Below are 16181 nucleotides of genomic sequence, written 5' to 3'. Positions count from 1 at the left end.
ACAAACTGCTCTTTTTCAAGGACAGCTGTGCCAGAGCTTGTGACTGACCCAAGGTCATCCAGCCAGGCGCAAGTGGAGGAGTGGGGAATCAAACCCGGTTCTCCCAGATTAGGGTCCGCGCACTTAACCACGACACCAAACTGGCTCTCTTGTCAGACACCTCTTGTCGTTCCCCTCATTCAAACAAAAGGGCCTTGCCTTAAAAACAAGTCTAAGTCGCCGCCTAGTGGTGCACAAGGCTAAACGAACTAGAACTTCTGGCTGCCAGACAATCTTAGGCTCTCCTGGCTACAGTACCCACAATGCCCCACGACTGCTACCGTAACAGGGCTTGGGGGATCCTGGCCCCTCTCGAAGGCCCCGGTTGGACTTCTGCCTGGCGGGCCTAGAGGAGGCCTCCGCGCCCGCCGGCCTCCAGGCCTTCCCTCCCGCCTTCCGCGGAGGGGGACGCGGCGGCTCCCCTCACCTCCGGCTCGCGCTGCTGAGGGGCCTCCTGAGGAGGGCCTCCTCTCCTCCGCGCCAGGCCCCGACGCCGACGCCCCGCGCCAAGAGCGGCCCCATGTCGAGCTCGGCCGGCGGCGCGGCTCCTCCTCCTCCTCCTCCTCCCAGGCCCGGGCGGAGCCTCCAGGGACGGGCCGGACTCGGAGCATTTTTGTCTCAGCTCAGGAAGGGATGGGGCTCCAGAGCACACAAATTTATGCAGCAGCCAAATTGCTCGCTCACAACTTTCATGCCAGGAGCTCACAATATAGAATTTTTGCTCACAAGACTCCACGGCTTAGAGGGAGCATTCGCTGGGGGCAGTGTTCCCTCTAAGATGAGCGAGTGTGAGCCAGCTCACAGTTCCTTAGCCTCCGGCTCACACCATTTTTGTCTCAGCTCAGGAAGGGATGGGGCTCCAGAGCACACAAATTTATGCAGCAGCCAAATTGCTCGCTCACAACTTTCATGCCAGGAGCTCACAATATAGAATTTTTGCTCACAAGACTCCACGGCTTAGAGGGAGCATTCGCTGGGGGCAGTGTTCCCTCTAAGATGAGCGAGTGTGAGCCAGCTCACCGTTCTTTAGCCTCCGGCTCACACCTTTTTTGTCTCAGCTCAGGAAGGGATGGCTCCAGAGCGCACAAATTTATGCAGCAGCCAAATTGTTCGCTCACAACTTTATTGCCAGGAGCTCACGATATAGAATTTTTGCTCACAAGACTCCACGGCTTAGAGGGAGCATTCGCTGGGGGCAGTGTTCCCTCTAAGATGAGCGAGTGTGAGCCAGCTCACAGTTTTTTAGCCTCCGGCTCACACCTTTTTTGTCTCAGCTCAGGAAGGGATGGGGCTCCAGAGCACACAAATTTATGCAGCAGCCCAATCCCTGGCTCACAACTTTCATGCCAGGAGCTCACAATATAGAATTTTTGCTCACAAGACTCCACGGCTTAGAGGGAGCATTCGCTGGGGGCAGTGTTCCCTCTAAGATGAGCGAGTGTGAGCCAGCTCACCGTTCTTTAGCCTCCGGCTCACACCTTTTTTGTCTCAGCTCAGGAAGGGATGGCTCCAGAGCGCACAAATTTATGCAGCAGCCAAATTGTTCGCTCACAACTTTATTGCCAGGAGCTCACGATATAGAATTTTTGCTCACAAGACTCCACCGCTTAGAGGGAGTATTCGCTGGGGGCAGTGTTCCCTCTAAGATGAGCGAGTGTGAGCCAGCTCACAGTTCCTTAGCCTCCGGCTCACACCATTTTTGTCTCAGCTCAGGAAGGGATGGGGCTCCAGAGCACACAAATTTATGCAGCAGCCAAATTGCTCGCTCACAACTTTCATGCCAGGAGCTCACGATATAGAATTTTTGCTCACAAGACTCCACGGCTTACAGGGAGCATTCACTGGGGGCAGTGTTCCCTCTAAGATGAGCGAGTGTGAGCTAGCTCACAGTTTTTTAGCCTCCGGCTCACACATTTTTGTCTCAGCTCCGGAAGGAGGGCTCCAGAGCAGACTAATTTACGTAGCAACCAGATCGCTCGCTCACAACTTTAATGCCCGTAGCTCACAAAGAAGAATATTTGCTCACATGACTCCACAGCTTAGAGGGAACATTGGTCCCCTCGTCCCCTCGAAGCTGAGTCCGTGTGAGCCAGCTCACAGTTTTTTTGCCTCCGGCTCACACACATTTTTGTGAAGGATGTGGCTCCAGAGAGCCAAGCTAAGGGAGGCAACCACCTGATCGCTCGCTCACGACAGTAGAACCACAAAGTGGAATTTTGGCTCACAAAGTAGGATTTTTGCTCACAGTGTCCTGGCCCCGCTGCTGGACCTCCTGAGGGCCCCTGGTGTTTTTGGCCACTGGGTGACCCAGAGTGTTGGACTGGAGCGGCCACTGGCCTGATCCAACATTGGCTTCTCTTGTGTTCTTATGTTAAGAGCAGGTCTATCAGTGGCTATGAGCCACAATGTACAGATAGGAACTCTCGGTCTGGGGCAAGGGAAGGTCTGTATTCTTGGTGCTTGGGGGGGTGGGCAACAGTGGGTGGGGCTTCTAGTGTCCTGGCCTCACTGCTGGACCTCCTGATGGCCCCTGGTATTTTTGGCCACTGTGTGACACAGAGCGTTGGACTGGATGGGCCATTGGCCTGATCCAACATTGTCTTCTCTTATGTTCTTATGTTAAGAGCAGAGGTCCATCGGTGGCTATTAGCCACAAGGTATAGATAGGAACTCTCAGGCTGGGGCATGTGATGCTCTGTATTCTTGGTGCTTGGAGTGGGGGGGGCAACAGTGGGAGGGCTTCTAGTGTCTTGGCCCCACTGCTGGACCTCCTGATGGCACCTGGTATCTTTTGGCCACTGTGTGACACAGAATGTTGGACTGGATGGGCCATTGGCCTGATCCAACATTGGCTTCGCTTATGTTCTTATGTTGAGAGCAGAGGTCCATCGGTGGCTATTAGCTACAAGGTACAGATAGGAACTCTCGTTCTGGGGCAAGGGACGCTCTGTATTCTTGGTGCTTGGAGGGGGGGCAACAGTGGGAGGGGCTCCTAGTGTCCTGGCCCCACTGCTGGACCTCCTGATGGCCCCTGGTATTTCTGGCCACTGTGTGACACAGAGTGTTGGACTGGATGGGCCTTTGGCCTGATCCAACATTGGCGTCTCTTATGTTCTTATGATCTAGAAGCCACTGATTTGGCTTTCTGGCAGTCCGCGGTATCTGTAAAATTGTCCTCCAACACCCGTTTTCAAATGAATCAGCTTTCCTCCTATCCACTTTCTTCCTTGTCCAACTTTCACACCCGTACATAGTCATGGGCATGGTGGTATGTGTATTTTTGTTTTGTTTTTTTAATCCCAGAACCTGTCCACGAATGATCTGTATTATTCCTTATGCAGGACCAGGGATGACGAAGCAGATACCTGAGTCTCCACAGCTGTAAACCGCACCTGGTTCAGTAGCGGCATGATGCTGTTTGAACACTTGACACGCCGGGCATGCAGGATTCAGAAGCTGCCCTCTTGCAATACTTACAGGCACCTCTGGGGATGGCTGAATGCTGTTTTTAACAAGTAAGGCCCAGGAATAAGCAGAAGTATTTTCACAAAGGATGTTTATGGGCACGTGCGCTACAAATTCGAACTAGTTTCCACCTGGTTAACCGTCATGACGCTTCCTCCCCTACCCCCACCCCAAGAATTGTCATTCCACCAGAGATTCTTCTTTGGGGCTCCCTTACCATTTTGTAAGACTAATTCCTGCTTTCTTTGGCTGTCAGTAAAGCTGGATTGAAACACTGACTACCGCTCATCTCCAGCTAACAGAGATCAGTTCCCCTGGAGGAAGTGGCTGCTTTGGAGGGTGGACTCTTTGACATTGTAGCCTGCTGAGGTCCCTCCCCTGTCCAAATCCTGCCCTCCCCAGGCTGCACCCCAGATTTCCAAAACGACAACCCTTGAAACACATGACCATGGGGGGGGGGGCACATGAAATGAAGGAGGAGTTCCTGCCTGCTTCTGGGGCTCTTGGAGGTTAAACCGGAAAACGCTACAGAAAAAAAAAAAAGAGATTAGAGGTATTTGTATCTCTGATCTCCAGAGACTCACGTTTGGGTTCAGTAAAGTGCTCGTATGATTTGAAGATGCTTGTGTACACCTCAAGAGAACTTACTGGCTGGGCCTCCTTGTTGACAGGGTCGACCATGAGCGGATCCAGGCTGTTGGCCCGGACAGAGCAGCCTCGGAATGGCTCCTGCGCTGCGGGGCCCACGTGCGCTACCAGGGCCTCGATAAATGGCAGCAGGATTACAACGGGCTCCCTTCGGGGCCGTTAGGGAAATACAAGATACAAGCCATCGACGCCACGGAATCTTGCATCATGTACAGGGGATTCGATCACCTGGGTAAGTAGTGGAATCTTGACTTTGGTCTTTAAATAGGTATGCAATGTTCCCTCTAAGCTGTGGAGTCTTGTGAGCAAAAATTCTACTTTGTGAAGCTACTGGCATTAAAGTTGTGAGCGAGTGATTTGGCTGCTGCATAAATTAGTTTGCTCTGGAGCCATCTTTCCTGAGCTAAGACAAAAATGTGTGAGCTGGAGGCTAAAAAACTCTGAGCTAGCTCACACTAACTCAGCTTAGAGGGAACAAGCGGCTGATCCCTGCCCTCTCATGTCCACTGTAAGCTCTAAAAGAGGCTAAACAAAGCCTTGCTTACGTGGAGCACAGTCTAGACCACGGGTCCCCCCCCCAACATAGTGCCCAGGATGCCTGCTGACGTCTTTCCTGGTGCCTGCCGAGTGTTTTCAGAAAGTGGGTGGGGCCAGTTGGGGCTTTTGATCAGCGTTGCTTCTGATAGGCCACTTGTTATGTACTGGGACTGAATCGTTCCCGATTGAATCACCCCAGAGGCCGGCTGAGCTTGGAGCACAAGAACAATAGCCCACCAGGATTATATTTATTTATTTTTATTTATTTATTTATTAAATTTGTGTCCTGCCCTTCCAACATGGGCTCAGGGCGGATTCTGAAAGTAACCAATCTAGGAGTAATGTTATGTGAATAGCCTGTCACTGGGAGTAGGGTGTGTCTGGGTATGGCAATGGCATGCTATTTAACAGAGCCGAGGCTCTCAGGTCTAGTCTTGTAGTTTGAAATCACTAATAAAGTAGACGTGATCACTAGGCTTGTGGTCTGTTCATCCATGGAACCCACTATTTGACACCACTGAAGATTTGATTGGCTGTGTGGATTAAAATAAAGTGGCTTCGGTGGCTGTCACTGAAGTGTTGGTTCTGTTCTGTCTCTCATTCCCACGAAGAAGAAGAGATTGGGTTTATACCCTGCCCTTCACGACCCGAAGGGAGTCTCAGAGCATCCCTTGCCCCTGACATAAGAACATAAGAGACGCCAGTGTTGGATCAGGCCAAAGGCCCATCCAGCCCAACACTCTGTGTCACACAGTGGCCAAAAATACCAGGTGCCATCAGGAGGTCCACCAGTGGGGCCAGGACACTAGAAGCCCTCCCACTGTTGCCTCCCCCCCCCCAAGGACCAAGAAGACAGAGCATCACTGCTCCTCTTGTTCTTTCTGCACTTGGATCTCATCCCTGGTTTTATCAGAGTTCATACCCCGCTCTTCACTCAGAGTCTCAGAGCGGCTTGTAATCTCCTTTCCCTTCCCCCTCCCCACAACAGACACCCTGTGAAGTAGGTGGGGCTGAGAGAGCTCTTTCCAGAACTGTCCTTGAGAGGACAGCTCTGAAATAACTTGTGACTGACCCAAGGTCATCCAGCAGCTGCAACTGGAGGAGTGGGGAATCAAGCCCGGTTCTCCCATATTAGAGTCCTGCACTTAATCACTACCCCAAACTGGCTCTCAACGTGAGGGGCTATGAGTCTTTGCAGGTCGCCTCCCAGGGAAGGGAGGGTCCATTTATAAGCAGCCACGCTCACCTGCCTCGGTGCGGACACAGCCACGCAATCTTGAACCTTGTTCCGGCTGCCAGCCTCCGCTCATCGCTCCTGAGAACTCTGATTGATCTCCTGTCCTGGCATTCCGACCAAAGCTCCCTCTAAGCTGTGGAGTCTTGTGAGCAAAAATTCTACTTTCTGAGCTGCTGGCATTAAAGTTGTGAGCGAGCGATTTGGCCGCTGCATAAATTAGTTTGCTCTGGAGCTGTCCCTTCCTGAGCTAAGGCAAAAATGTGTGAGCCGGAGACTAAGAAAACTGTGAGCTCGGCTTAGAGGGAACACTGGTTCCGACCCCTGGCACTGTTTCTCGGCTCAGTTTGGACTTTTGTACCTAGCTTAGTATATTCGTGGTGACCGGCCAGAGCCAGCACGCCCGCATTCTCACAAAGGTTGGGAAAGGCTGCTCTGGACACTAGTGGAGCACTTGGAGTGATGGACTGTGATCTGTGAGGCCCGGGTTCAAATCCCAGCTCTGTCGAGAAGCTCACAGGGCAACTTTCACTTGCGGTCAGGCTCAGACTCTTCCGTGTGCCTGACGAGGGGAGCTCTGGCTCTCAAAAGCTTACGGCCTGAAACTCTGGTTGGTCTCTGAGGTGCTAGTGGACCCAGATCTAACTGCCAGCCTCAGTTAACTCGCAGGGCTGTTGTGAGGATCAAATAAGAACATTAGAAGAATCCTACTGGATGAGACCAGTGGTCCAGGTCAGCCCTGGCTAGTGTTTGGATGGGCGACCTCGGACGAATACCAGGGGCATGACGCAGAAGCAGGCCATGGCAAACCACCTCTGAAATGTCTCTTGCCTTGAAAACAAGTCTAGGCCGCCACCTAGTGGTGCATGACGCTAAAAGCGCTAGAACTGCTGGCTGCTAGGCAATCTTAGGATCTCCTGGCTATACTGCACACACACTGCCATAAGATAATTATATTATTATTATTATTATTACTACTACTACTACTACTATTATTATTACTACTACTACTACTACTATTATTATTATTATTATTATTATTATTATTATTATTATTATTATTGTTTGCAGGCAGTAAGGGAAGCCTGCTTAACTTCTGGGCGAACAGCTTCGGCGGTTCGAATCCCACCACGGTCAGGGTGAGCTCCTGGCCCTACGTCCCAGCTCCCGTCCACCCAGTGGTTCGAAAGCCCGTTAAAGGGCAAGTAGATAAAATGGGGACCTGCTATTAGAGCGGGGGGGGGCACCCATCCCTGGTGTAGCAGCGATGGCGGAGAACGGATAATGGAGAGTGATGAACGGCGGCGGCGGCAGAGAAAAAATGGCGGCTGGCGAGGCGAGGAGGCGGACGAAGGAGGCCGGACCAACAAGGTGCGGAGGCGGAGCGACGCGGCAGGCCGGAGCCTGATTTGGACGGAGGCCGCTGCGAGCATGTGCGGAAGCACGGAGTGGTCCAGGCCTGGAGGCGGAGTTACGACAGCCGGAAAAAGTGGAACAGCGAAGACCTGCGCCGGAGGAGGGTCGCCGCCGGACTGCCCCCTCGCAATAAGAAGATCTGCTACAACAGGATAAGGGTGCCTGGTAGGCTTCTCACCTCCCCTTCATATGTGGCCCTAGATTAGATTGGCTAATTGGAATTGTAAGCCGCTCAGAGCCCCTAGGGGGTGAGCGGGATAGAAGTCGAAGGTTAAATAAAAATAAAATAAAAAATAAAAAAAATTAGTCCAGCATCCTGTCTGATGCAGTAGCCAGCCGGTTCCTCTGGAGGGCCAACTACAGGGCACAGAGGCCTTCCCCTGATGTTGCCCTGTGGCCAAACGGTTTAATATAAAACATGTTCAAAGCTGGAATGCTCAGCAGCAGGGGACATTAAAGACAATTTTTAACTTGTTCTGACCAGCTGCAAAAACGTCCGTCCCCCCCATTCTGATGAAATATGCATTGCCAAAACCCTGTCCTTCAGCCTTTGCACAAGTATCACAACTTGATTTCAGGGACTCCGAGTACAAACCCTCTGAAGCCTCCAAGCAAGCGCTATCCGCTGTCAAGCGGTGCTGAGAAGGTCATTTTGCAGGACCAAAGGGTCACGTCTGTATCACGTGACGGAATTCTGCCTGAGGCCAAACAATTAAAAAATTGCTTAGCTGCTTGCGTGGGACTCTCTTCTTACTGCAGGTGTCCCCAAGCTTTTTGAGCCTATCGGCACCCTTGGAATTCTGACACGGTGCGCACACCCATAAAATGGCTGCTGCAGGGGTGGAGCCATACACACGCACACACTTATGAACATAAGAACATAAGAGAGGCCAATGTTGGATCAGGCCAATGGCCCATCCAGTCCAACACTCTGGGTCATACAGTGGCCAAAAATACCAGGTGCCATCAGGAGGCCCAGCAGTGGGGCCAGGACACTAGGAGCCCCCTCCCACTGTTGCCCCCCCAAGCCCCAAGAATACAGAGCATCCCTTGCCCCAGCCTGAGAGTTCCTATCTATATCTTGTGGCTAATAGCCACTGATGGACCTCTGCTCTCAACATAAGAACATAAGAGAAGCCAGTGTTGAATCAGGCCAATGGCCCATCCAGTCCAACACTCTGGGTCACACAGTGGCCAAAAATACCAGGTGCCCTCAGGAGGTAACCCCAACTGTTGCCCCCCCCCCCCAAGCACCAAGAATACAGAGCATCCCTTGCCCCTGACCAAGAGTTCCTATCTGTACCTTGTGGCTCATAGCCATTGATGGACCTCTGCTCCATATGCTTATCCAATTCCCTCTTGAAGTCGTCCATGCTTGTAGCTGCCACCACCTCCTGTGGCCGTGAATGCCATGTGTTAATCACTCTTTGGGTGAAGAAGGACTTCCTTTTATCTGTTCTAACCCGACTGCTCAGCAATTTCATGGAGTGTGCGCGCACACACACACACACACACAGAGGAAGCCCAAATGCAGGGAACAAGGGGAGTAATTTAAACAGTACAATGGGAAAGAGGAGTGAGAAACAGCAACATTATGAAGAAGAAGAGATTGTATTTACACCCTGCCCTTCACTCGGAGTGTCAGAGCAGCTTACAAACTCCTTTCCCTTTCCCTCCCCACAACAGACACCCTGTGAGGTAGGTGGGGCTGAGAGAGCTCTTTCGAGGACTGCCCTTGAGAGGACAGCTCCGGGAGAACTTGTGACTGACCAGCAGCTGCATGTGGAGGAGTGGGGAATCAAATCTGGTTTTCCCAGTCTCTCTTACTTTGATCTGCACAGCCAATTGGATCTCTAGCGGCCTGTCAGGAGCTGCGCCGGGCCAGAACCCCAACTGGACCCACCCACTTTCTGAAAATGCCCACGGGCACCGTGTTGGAGACCCCAGCCCTAATGAATGCCATATCAAGCTTCCCCTGTAGGTCTGCCTTTCCCAGGCAGACATCTCTTGGCAGATCTCTCAGTTTGGTGTAGTGGTTAAGTGCGCGGACGCTAATCTGGGAGCACCGGGTTTGATTCCCCACTCCTCCACTTGCACCTGGCTGGATGACCTTGGGCAAGACATAGTTCCGGCAGAGCTGTTCTTGAAAGAGCAGTTATCAAAAGAGCTCTCTCAGCCCCACCTACCTCACAGGGTGTCTGTTGTGGGGAGCAGAAAGGGAAGGATTGTAAGCTGCTCTGAGACTCTGAGTGAAGGGCGGGGTAGAAATCCAATCTCCTCCTCCTCCTCCTTCTTCTCCTTCTTCTTCGTCTTCTTCGTCTTTGTCATCTTCGTCTTCCTTGTCTTCCTCTTCTTCTTCTATTTGTGGTGGAATCCTTCCTGTAATTCAGTGTATGAGCCACAACCGTAGCTTTCCGGGCAAGCTTGTGTGTGAAGCCCCCTTAAAAGCAGATGTTTTACCTCCGTTGCAGATGGCCTAGAGCACGTGGAGGAGATCAAGCTTTGCAAGTGCGCGTACCTGCAGGACGAGTGCTTGCAGCGGCTCAGCGAGATCCAGAACTTACAGAGGAGCCTCCTGCGTCTCTGGATCATTTCCTGTGGGGACGTCACAGACCAAGGCATCGTCGCTCTGCATAAGCTCAGGTATGCAGATCAAATCCACGTGCATCATGACACCAGTGTTTCCTGCCACCAGCACCAAATATGGATGACCTATTCGGCTTTAAAAGGGGATTAGACAGATTCACAGAGGAATGCTCCCTCTAAGCTGTGGAGTCTTGTGAGCAAAAAGTCTACCATGTGAGCTCCTGACATTAAAGTTGTGAGCGAGCAGTTTGGCTACTGCATAAATTAGTTTGCTCTGGAGCCCTCCTTCCTGAACAAAGACAAAAATGGGTGAGCCGGAGGCTAAAAAGCTGTGAGCTAGCTCACACTAACTCAGCTTAGAGGGACCACTGGATAGACCTAATAGTGGCTACTAGCCCTGGTGACTTAAAGGGATATACAGATTCAGGTGGGGTAGCCGTGTTGGCGTGAAGCAACAGAACAAAGTCTGCGTCCAGGGACTCCTTTAAGACCAAAAAGTTTAATTCTGGATATAAGCTTTTGTGTGCATGCTTACCAGAATTAAACTTTGTTGGTCTTAAGAGGTGCCACTGGATGCAGACTTTGTTCTGTCCATATACAGAGGCAGCCCACCTCTGGATCCCAGTGCCTGTAGGCAGCTTTAGGGAAAGGCCACGGCCTCTATGTCCTGTTGTTGACTACTGTGTGAGACAGGATGCTGGACTAGAACGGACCACTGGTCTGACTCAGCAGGGCTGTTCCGATGTCCTTGTGACATACACGTGTAAAGTCATCTTTAAACCTCTGGGCACTGCAGTTGGGCCACGATCTCTAGACAAGTGTGTGGGAACCTAAAGAACACATACATGTATTCTTTTGCGAAATATTTGTGTGGTGTGGAAATACACAGCAGCCAGGATGTTGACTGGAGTGGGTCGTAGGGAACATAATCATTCCCATCTACACTGGCTGCCAGTTTGTTTCTGGGCACAATTCAAGGTGCTGCTCTTGACCTTCAAAAAGCCCTCTATGGTTCAGGACCAACATAGAAGAAAAGGAGGAGGAGATTGGATTTATACCCCGCCCTTCACTACCCAGAGGAGTCTCAGAGCAGCTTACAAACTCCTTTCCCTTCCCCTCCCCACAACAGACACCCTGTGAGGTAGGCGGAGCTGAGAGAGCTCTGACAGAAATGGCTCTTTTTCAAGGACAGCTCTTATCAGAACTATGGCTTGCCCAAGGTCATCCAGCCAGGTGCACGTGGAGGAGTGGGGAATCAAACCCGGTTCTCCCAGATTAGAGTCCGCGCACTTCATCACGACACACCAAACCGGCTCACATACTTGAAGGACCTCCTCCTCCAGTCTGGTGTAGCGGTTAAGAGCATGGACTCTAATGTGGGAGAACCGGGTTTGAGGCCCTGCTCCTCCACATGCAGCTGCTGGTGTGACCGTGGGTCAGTCACAAGTTCTCTCAGAGCTGTTCTCTCAAGAGCAGTCCTCGAGAGCGCTCTCTCAGTCCCCCCTACCTCCCAGGGTGTCTGTATGTGGGGAAGGGAAAGGAGACTGTAAGAGCCAGTTTGGCGTAGTGGTTAGGAGCGCGGACTCTAATCTGGGAGAGCCGGGTTTGATTCCCTACTCCGCCTCCACATGCAGCGGCTGGTGTGACCGTGGGTCAGTCACAAGTTCTCTCAGAGTTGTTCTCTCAAGGGCAGTCCTTGAAGAAGCTCTCTCAGCCCCTCCTACCTCCCAGGGTGCCTGTTGTGGGGAGGGGGAGGGAAAGGAGATGGTGAGCCGCTCTGAGGCTCCTTCTGGCAGTGAAGGGTGGGGTAGACATCCAATCTCTTCTTCTCTTCCCTCATGAACCCGCCTGACCCTGCTTCAAGTACCCTGACTTCTGAGATTAGGAAGCTGGCCACCCGGGAGACGGCCTTCTCGGTGATGGCACCAAAGCACTGGAATGATTCCCCCGATCTGTCTGTACCCCTCTGCTGCCATCTTCTGCCCGTGGGTGAAGACTTTCTTTGTTTTGTTTGGCACGCCCTCAGGGATCTCTCCGTCTTAACCAATGTTTTTGAACTCTGCTTCTAATTGTTTTAGTAACATTGAGGAGGCAGGCTTCCGTGGTTTCAACATGTGATTTTACCGTGCACGTTTTAAATTGTCATCTGCCCCGGTGGCCCTTGCAGGGGTGGGAAGGCAGGACACAAAAGTTGTATGATTGTTCTGATCTTCTCCTCTAATTCCGTCCAGTAATCTGCAGTATTTGTGCCTGAGCGACCTCCCCGGGGTCAGACAGAAGGAAGCGACTGCCGAGATCCTTAGGAAATCATTGCCGTCCCTGGTGTTGGAATTAGATTTGGAATCGTAAGCAATCATGTGCTATTTCGCCTGACTGTATGATTTGAAAATAAAGAACTGCCTTGCATCATGTTTGCCCCCAGAGTAAGTTCTAGTCCTTCCACATTTGGAGATGATGATGTTCTCAGAGAGGGGTCTGGAAGGGCTCTTTTTGGCTCCAGTGGCAAGCACCGGCATCATCCGCAGTGATGTTTGAGTAATGTTAGAGCTCTTTGAGTTATATTGCTCTGAGCCCGGCTGCTAAGGAGAAGAGATACCAGCACCGGCCAGTCATGCAGGACATCCCATAGCCCAGCAGTTAGTGCAGGAGCAGCCCTGCGTAATGCTTCATGGGCATCTTCTTGTTTGTTGACTGTAAAACAGTCTTATTTCACAGGGCTTCTTTGTTGACTAAGGAAGCCGGAATCTGACCGGTAAATGTTGTTGTTCAGTCGCACAGTCGAGTCCGACTCTTTACGACCCCATGGACCAGATCACGCCAGGCCTTCCGGTCTTCCGCTGTCCTCTGAAGTTTGCTCAACTTCATGTTTGTTGCATCTATGACACTGTCTAACCATCTCATCCTTTGCCGTCCCGGTCTTCCTTGACCTTCAGTCTTTCCCAGCATCAGGGTCTTTTCCAGTGAGTGCTCCCTTCTCATTTGGTGGCCAAAGAATTTGAGCTTCAGTTTCATTATCTGGCCTTCCAGGGAACAGTCAGGGTTGATTTCTTTTAGGATTGACTGATTTGATCTTCTTGCAGTCCAAGGGACTCTCAAGAGTCTTCTCCAGCACCATAGTTCAAAATAATCTATTCTTTGGCGCTCGGCCTTCCTTATGGTCCAACTCTCGCAGCCATAAGTTACTAGACCGGTAAATATATTGCTGTAATTTATTTCTGATCGTTTACTGTGCTTTTAAAGTTTGTCGCCAGACTCTGCCTTGAACTCGAGAAAGGGTGAGGCATCTGTTTTGTAATAAAGTATTACACTCTGCCCTGCCTTGGGGAGGTTGGGCCCTTATTCTTTGCTTCCTGGGCTGCATACGGGCCGGAGCACTGCAGTCTTTCATAAAAGGGGGCTTCGGTTGGGGCTACAGGAGATACCTGCAATATGCCAGTCAGAGCACGTGAGTTCAGGTGGTATGGAAAGAAATGACTCTCCACATCAGGGTTGCCGAAGTGAACTGTGGGTGCAGATGGATTGGGACCGAGAGACGCTAACTTGCTTAAAAACACTCCGAGAGTCCAAAGAATAAATGAAACGTGAACCTGGCATTGGCCGGTTTCCAGGACAGTGTCTCTCAGGACAAAGCTGTGCTGGTTTACTCAGGCGCAAGTCCCACTTTAAGGCCTGCGGTGGCTCAAGTGGTCAAGACGCTGAGCTGCAGACTGAAAGGTCGGTCGTTCAGGAGTTCGAGACCCTACGGGGGAGGGTGGGGTATAAATTTAATAAATAAGTAAATAAATAAATAAATAAATTGAGCTCCCGTCTCCGGCCCCAGCTCCTGCCAACCCAGCAGTTCGAAAGCAAGAAATTGCAAGTAGATAAGGTGGGAAGGGAACAGCGTTCCGTGTGCCTCGGCGTCTAGTCATGCCGGCCACATGACCATGGAAACATCTTTGGACACTGCCGGCTCTTCGGCTTGGAAACGGAGATGAGCACCGCATCCCTACAGTCGGATTCGACTGGCTTTCGAGCAAGGGGAAACCTTCACCTGTACTAAGTCCCATTTTATTCAGTGAGGCTTATTCCTACATAAGTATGCATAAGACTGCCACCTATGTTAGGCTACGTAGTTCCCATCTCCACCTGTTTACACTTCTGAAAGGGTCCACTGAGTGTTTCGTTAAAGTTGTAAATTCTCCAGGGTTTATAGTTTGGGGCAGGAGAAGATGACCCTTAGAAAAGCTTTGATGTGCCAGGAGTAATTAGAGTGTAACAGATAAAATAATCATGGGATTTAGCTCTAGTGAACACGCATGAAGCTGCCTTATACTGGAAAAGACTAGTGGTCCATCGAGGTCAGTATTGTCTACTCAGACTGGCCATGGCTCTCCAGGGTCTCAGGTGGAGGTCTTTCCCATCACCTGCTGCCTGGTCCTTTTAACTGGAGATGCCGGGGATTGAACCTGGGACCCTTCTGCATGCCAAGCAGAGGCTCTGCCACTGAGCCATGGCCCCTCTCCAACCTTTTTGACCCTGTGGGCTTCTCTAGCATTCTGACACGTCGGTGGGTGCAACCTCAAAATGGCTGCTGCAGGAGGCGGAGCCAGTGACATAATGGCTGCCACCGGAGGCAGAGCCAACCACAAATGTCAGAGAGGTTGTTGTTCAGTCGCACAGTCGAGTCCGACTCTTCGTGACCCCATGGACCAGCTCCCACCAGGCCCTCCTGTCTTCCGCTATCCTCTGAAGTTTGGTCAATTTCATGTTCGTTGCATCTATGACACTGTCTAGCCATCTCATCCTTTGCCGTCCCCGTCTTCTTTGACCTTCAATCTTTCCCAGCATCAGGGTCTTCTTCTCCAGTGAGTGCTCCCTTCTCATTTGGTGGCCAAAGTATTTGAGCTTCAGTTTCATTATCTGGCCTTCCAGGGAACAGCCAGGGTTGGTTTCTTTTAGGATGGACTGATTTGATTTTCTTGCAGTCCAAGGGACTCTCAAGAGTCTTCTCCAGCACCATAGTTCAAAAGAATCCATTCTTCGGCGCTCGGCCTTCCTTATAGTCCAACTCTCGCAGCCATACATGACTACTGGGAATACCATTGCTTTGACCATGCGGACTTTTGTTGGCAGGGTGATGTCTCTACTTTTTATCATGCTGTTGAGGTTCGCCATCGCTTTCCTCCCAAGGAGCAGGCGTCTTTTAATTCCATGGCTGCTGTCACAGTCTGAGATGATCTGGGATCCCATAGCTGCAATAGTAACTATTCAGCATTTCTGGCAGAAGATCTCTAACAGGGATACCTTTTTAAACTAGCATACTGTTTAGAATATTATCTTTAATGCACACAGCTCACCTTTCGTCACGCAGTGACTATCCTCGTGCCGTGGGGGAAACGGCTGCAGAAGCAACATTTTTAAAGATCTGCAATAGCCAATCAGAAGCCTTGCTGGACAAAAAAAAAGAGGCCCATTTAGCCTCACTCACTTTCTAAAAACAGTTTGTGTGTGCCAAGGAAAATGTCAGCAGGTGCTAGGGTGCCCATGGGCCCTGCGTTGGGGGACGCTTGCTCTAGTGCATAGAGAGTCATGAAGAGACAGGAAGGCAGGGCCGCAGGGGATGGACGGCCTGTGTTGATAGGGATAAAAAAGAGAAGAGGGGAAAAAACTGAACCTAAAACCTAGAATTCAAGAATAGAAGAGGGCCAACTCTAAAAATCTAATTCTGAAACATACAAAAATGTACATGTATTTATTCAACACAAATTAAAAATAACAAATAAGGGCCCATTCATACCTCATATACAAATATAAAAAACATACAAAGGCTAATGAAATAGACCTAACGCGTTTCGGCCTTTACAGGCCTTTCAGAGGTCTAATGCAAACAGAACATGTTGGCTGATACGTATAGGCCCAACACCTTTTTGATCAACACTGCTTTTAATTTAAGGAACATTTTATTGGGAACATTTGGCTGTACAATCTCAGGAGAATATAGAGGTTGACCAGAGAGAAGTACTACTGGAGATGTGATTGCACTGGAGGCTTCATTTGTATTTTTGTATTTCTCTTCTTTGCCCAGTGGTTAAACTTTGGAACAATTGTTTTCTGGTCTCTATTCCATATTCTGTATATGTATGATTGTATATATTTTTACATATCTGCCAACATGTTCTGTTTGCATTAGACCTCTGAGGAAGGCCTGTGAAGGCCGAAACGCGTTAGGTCTATTTCATCAGCCTTTGTATGTTTTTATATTTGTATATGAGGT

The 16181-nt window shown here is 50.6% G+C and overlaps 2 protein-coding genes across 2 annotated transcripts in view; one reads left to right on the top strand and one right to left on the bottom strand.

Moving 5' to 3' along the window:
* L2HGDH (L-2-hydroxyglutarate dehydrogenase) overlaps window positions 1–643 on the bottom strand; it is a 17618-nt gene extending 16975 nt beyond the window's left edge. Inside the window, exon 1 of the mRNA XM_015425598.1 lies at window positions 467–643. Within this exon, the coding sequence (XP_015281084.1) occupies window positions 467–561 (95 nt within the window). The 5' untranslated portion in view covers window positions 562–643. The remainder of the gene's footprint in view (window positions 1–466) is intronic.
* A 2741-nt stretch (window positions 644–3384) lies between these two features.
* ATP5S (ATP synthase, H+ transporting, mitochondrial Fo complex subunit s (factor B)) lies at window positions 3385–12742 on the top strand. Its single transcript, XM_015425610.1, has 4 exons — window positions 3385–3554; window positions 4176–4384; window positions 9811–9982; window positions 12157–12742. Exons 1-4 carry the CDS (start codon window positions 3448–3450, stop codon window positions 12272–12274), a joined length of 606 nt encoding a protein of 201 aa, XP_015281096.1. The 5' UTR covers window positions 3385–3447; the 3' UTR covers window positions 12275–12742.
* Window positions 12743–16181: the final 3439 nt, after the last annotated feature.

Source organism: Gekko japonicus, unplaced genomic scaffold (assembly GCF_001447785.1).
Source record: "Gekko japonicus isolate JY-2015 unplaced genomic scaffold, Gekko_japonicus_V1.1 scaffold961, whole genome shotgun sequence".
NCBI classification, from domain to species: Eukaryota; Metazoa; Chordata; class Lepidosauria; order Squamata; family Gekkonidae; genus Gekko; species Gekko japonicus.
The sequence above is the reverse complement of the archived record's forward strand: the minus strand, read 5'-3'. Positions and strand labels throughout refer to the sequence as shown.

Coding starts and splice junctions, on each gene's coding strand:
- ATP5S (XM_015425610.1), top strand. CDS start 3,448: ATGATGCTGTTTGAACACTTGACACGCCGGGCATGCAGGATTCAGAAG. Junction 3,555..4,175: donor CTGAATGCTGTTTTTAACAA/GTAAGGCCCAGG, acceptor CCTTGTTGACAG/GGTCGACCATGAGCGGATCC. Junction 9,983..12,156: donor GTCGCTCTGCATAAGCTCAG/GTATGCAGATCA, acceptor AATTCCGTCCAG/TAATCTGCAGTATTTGTGCC.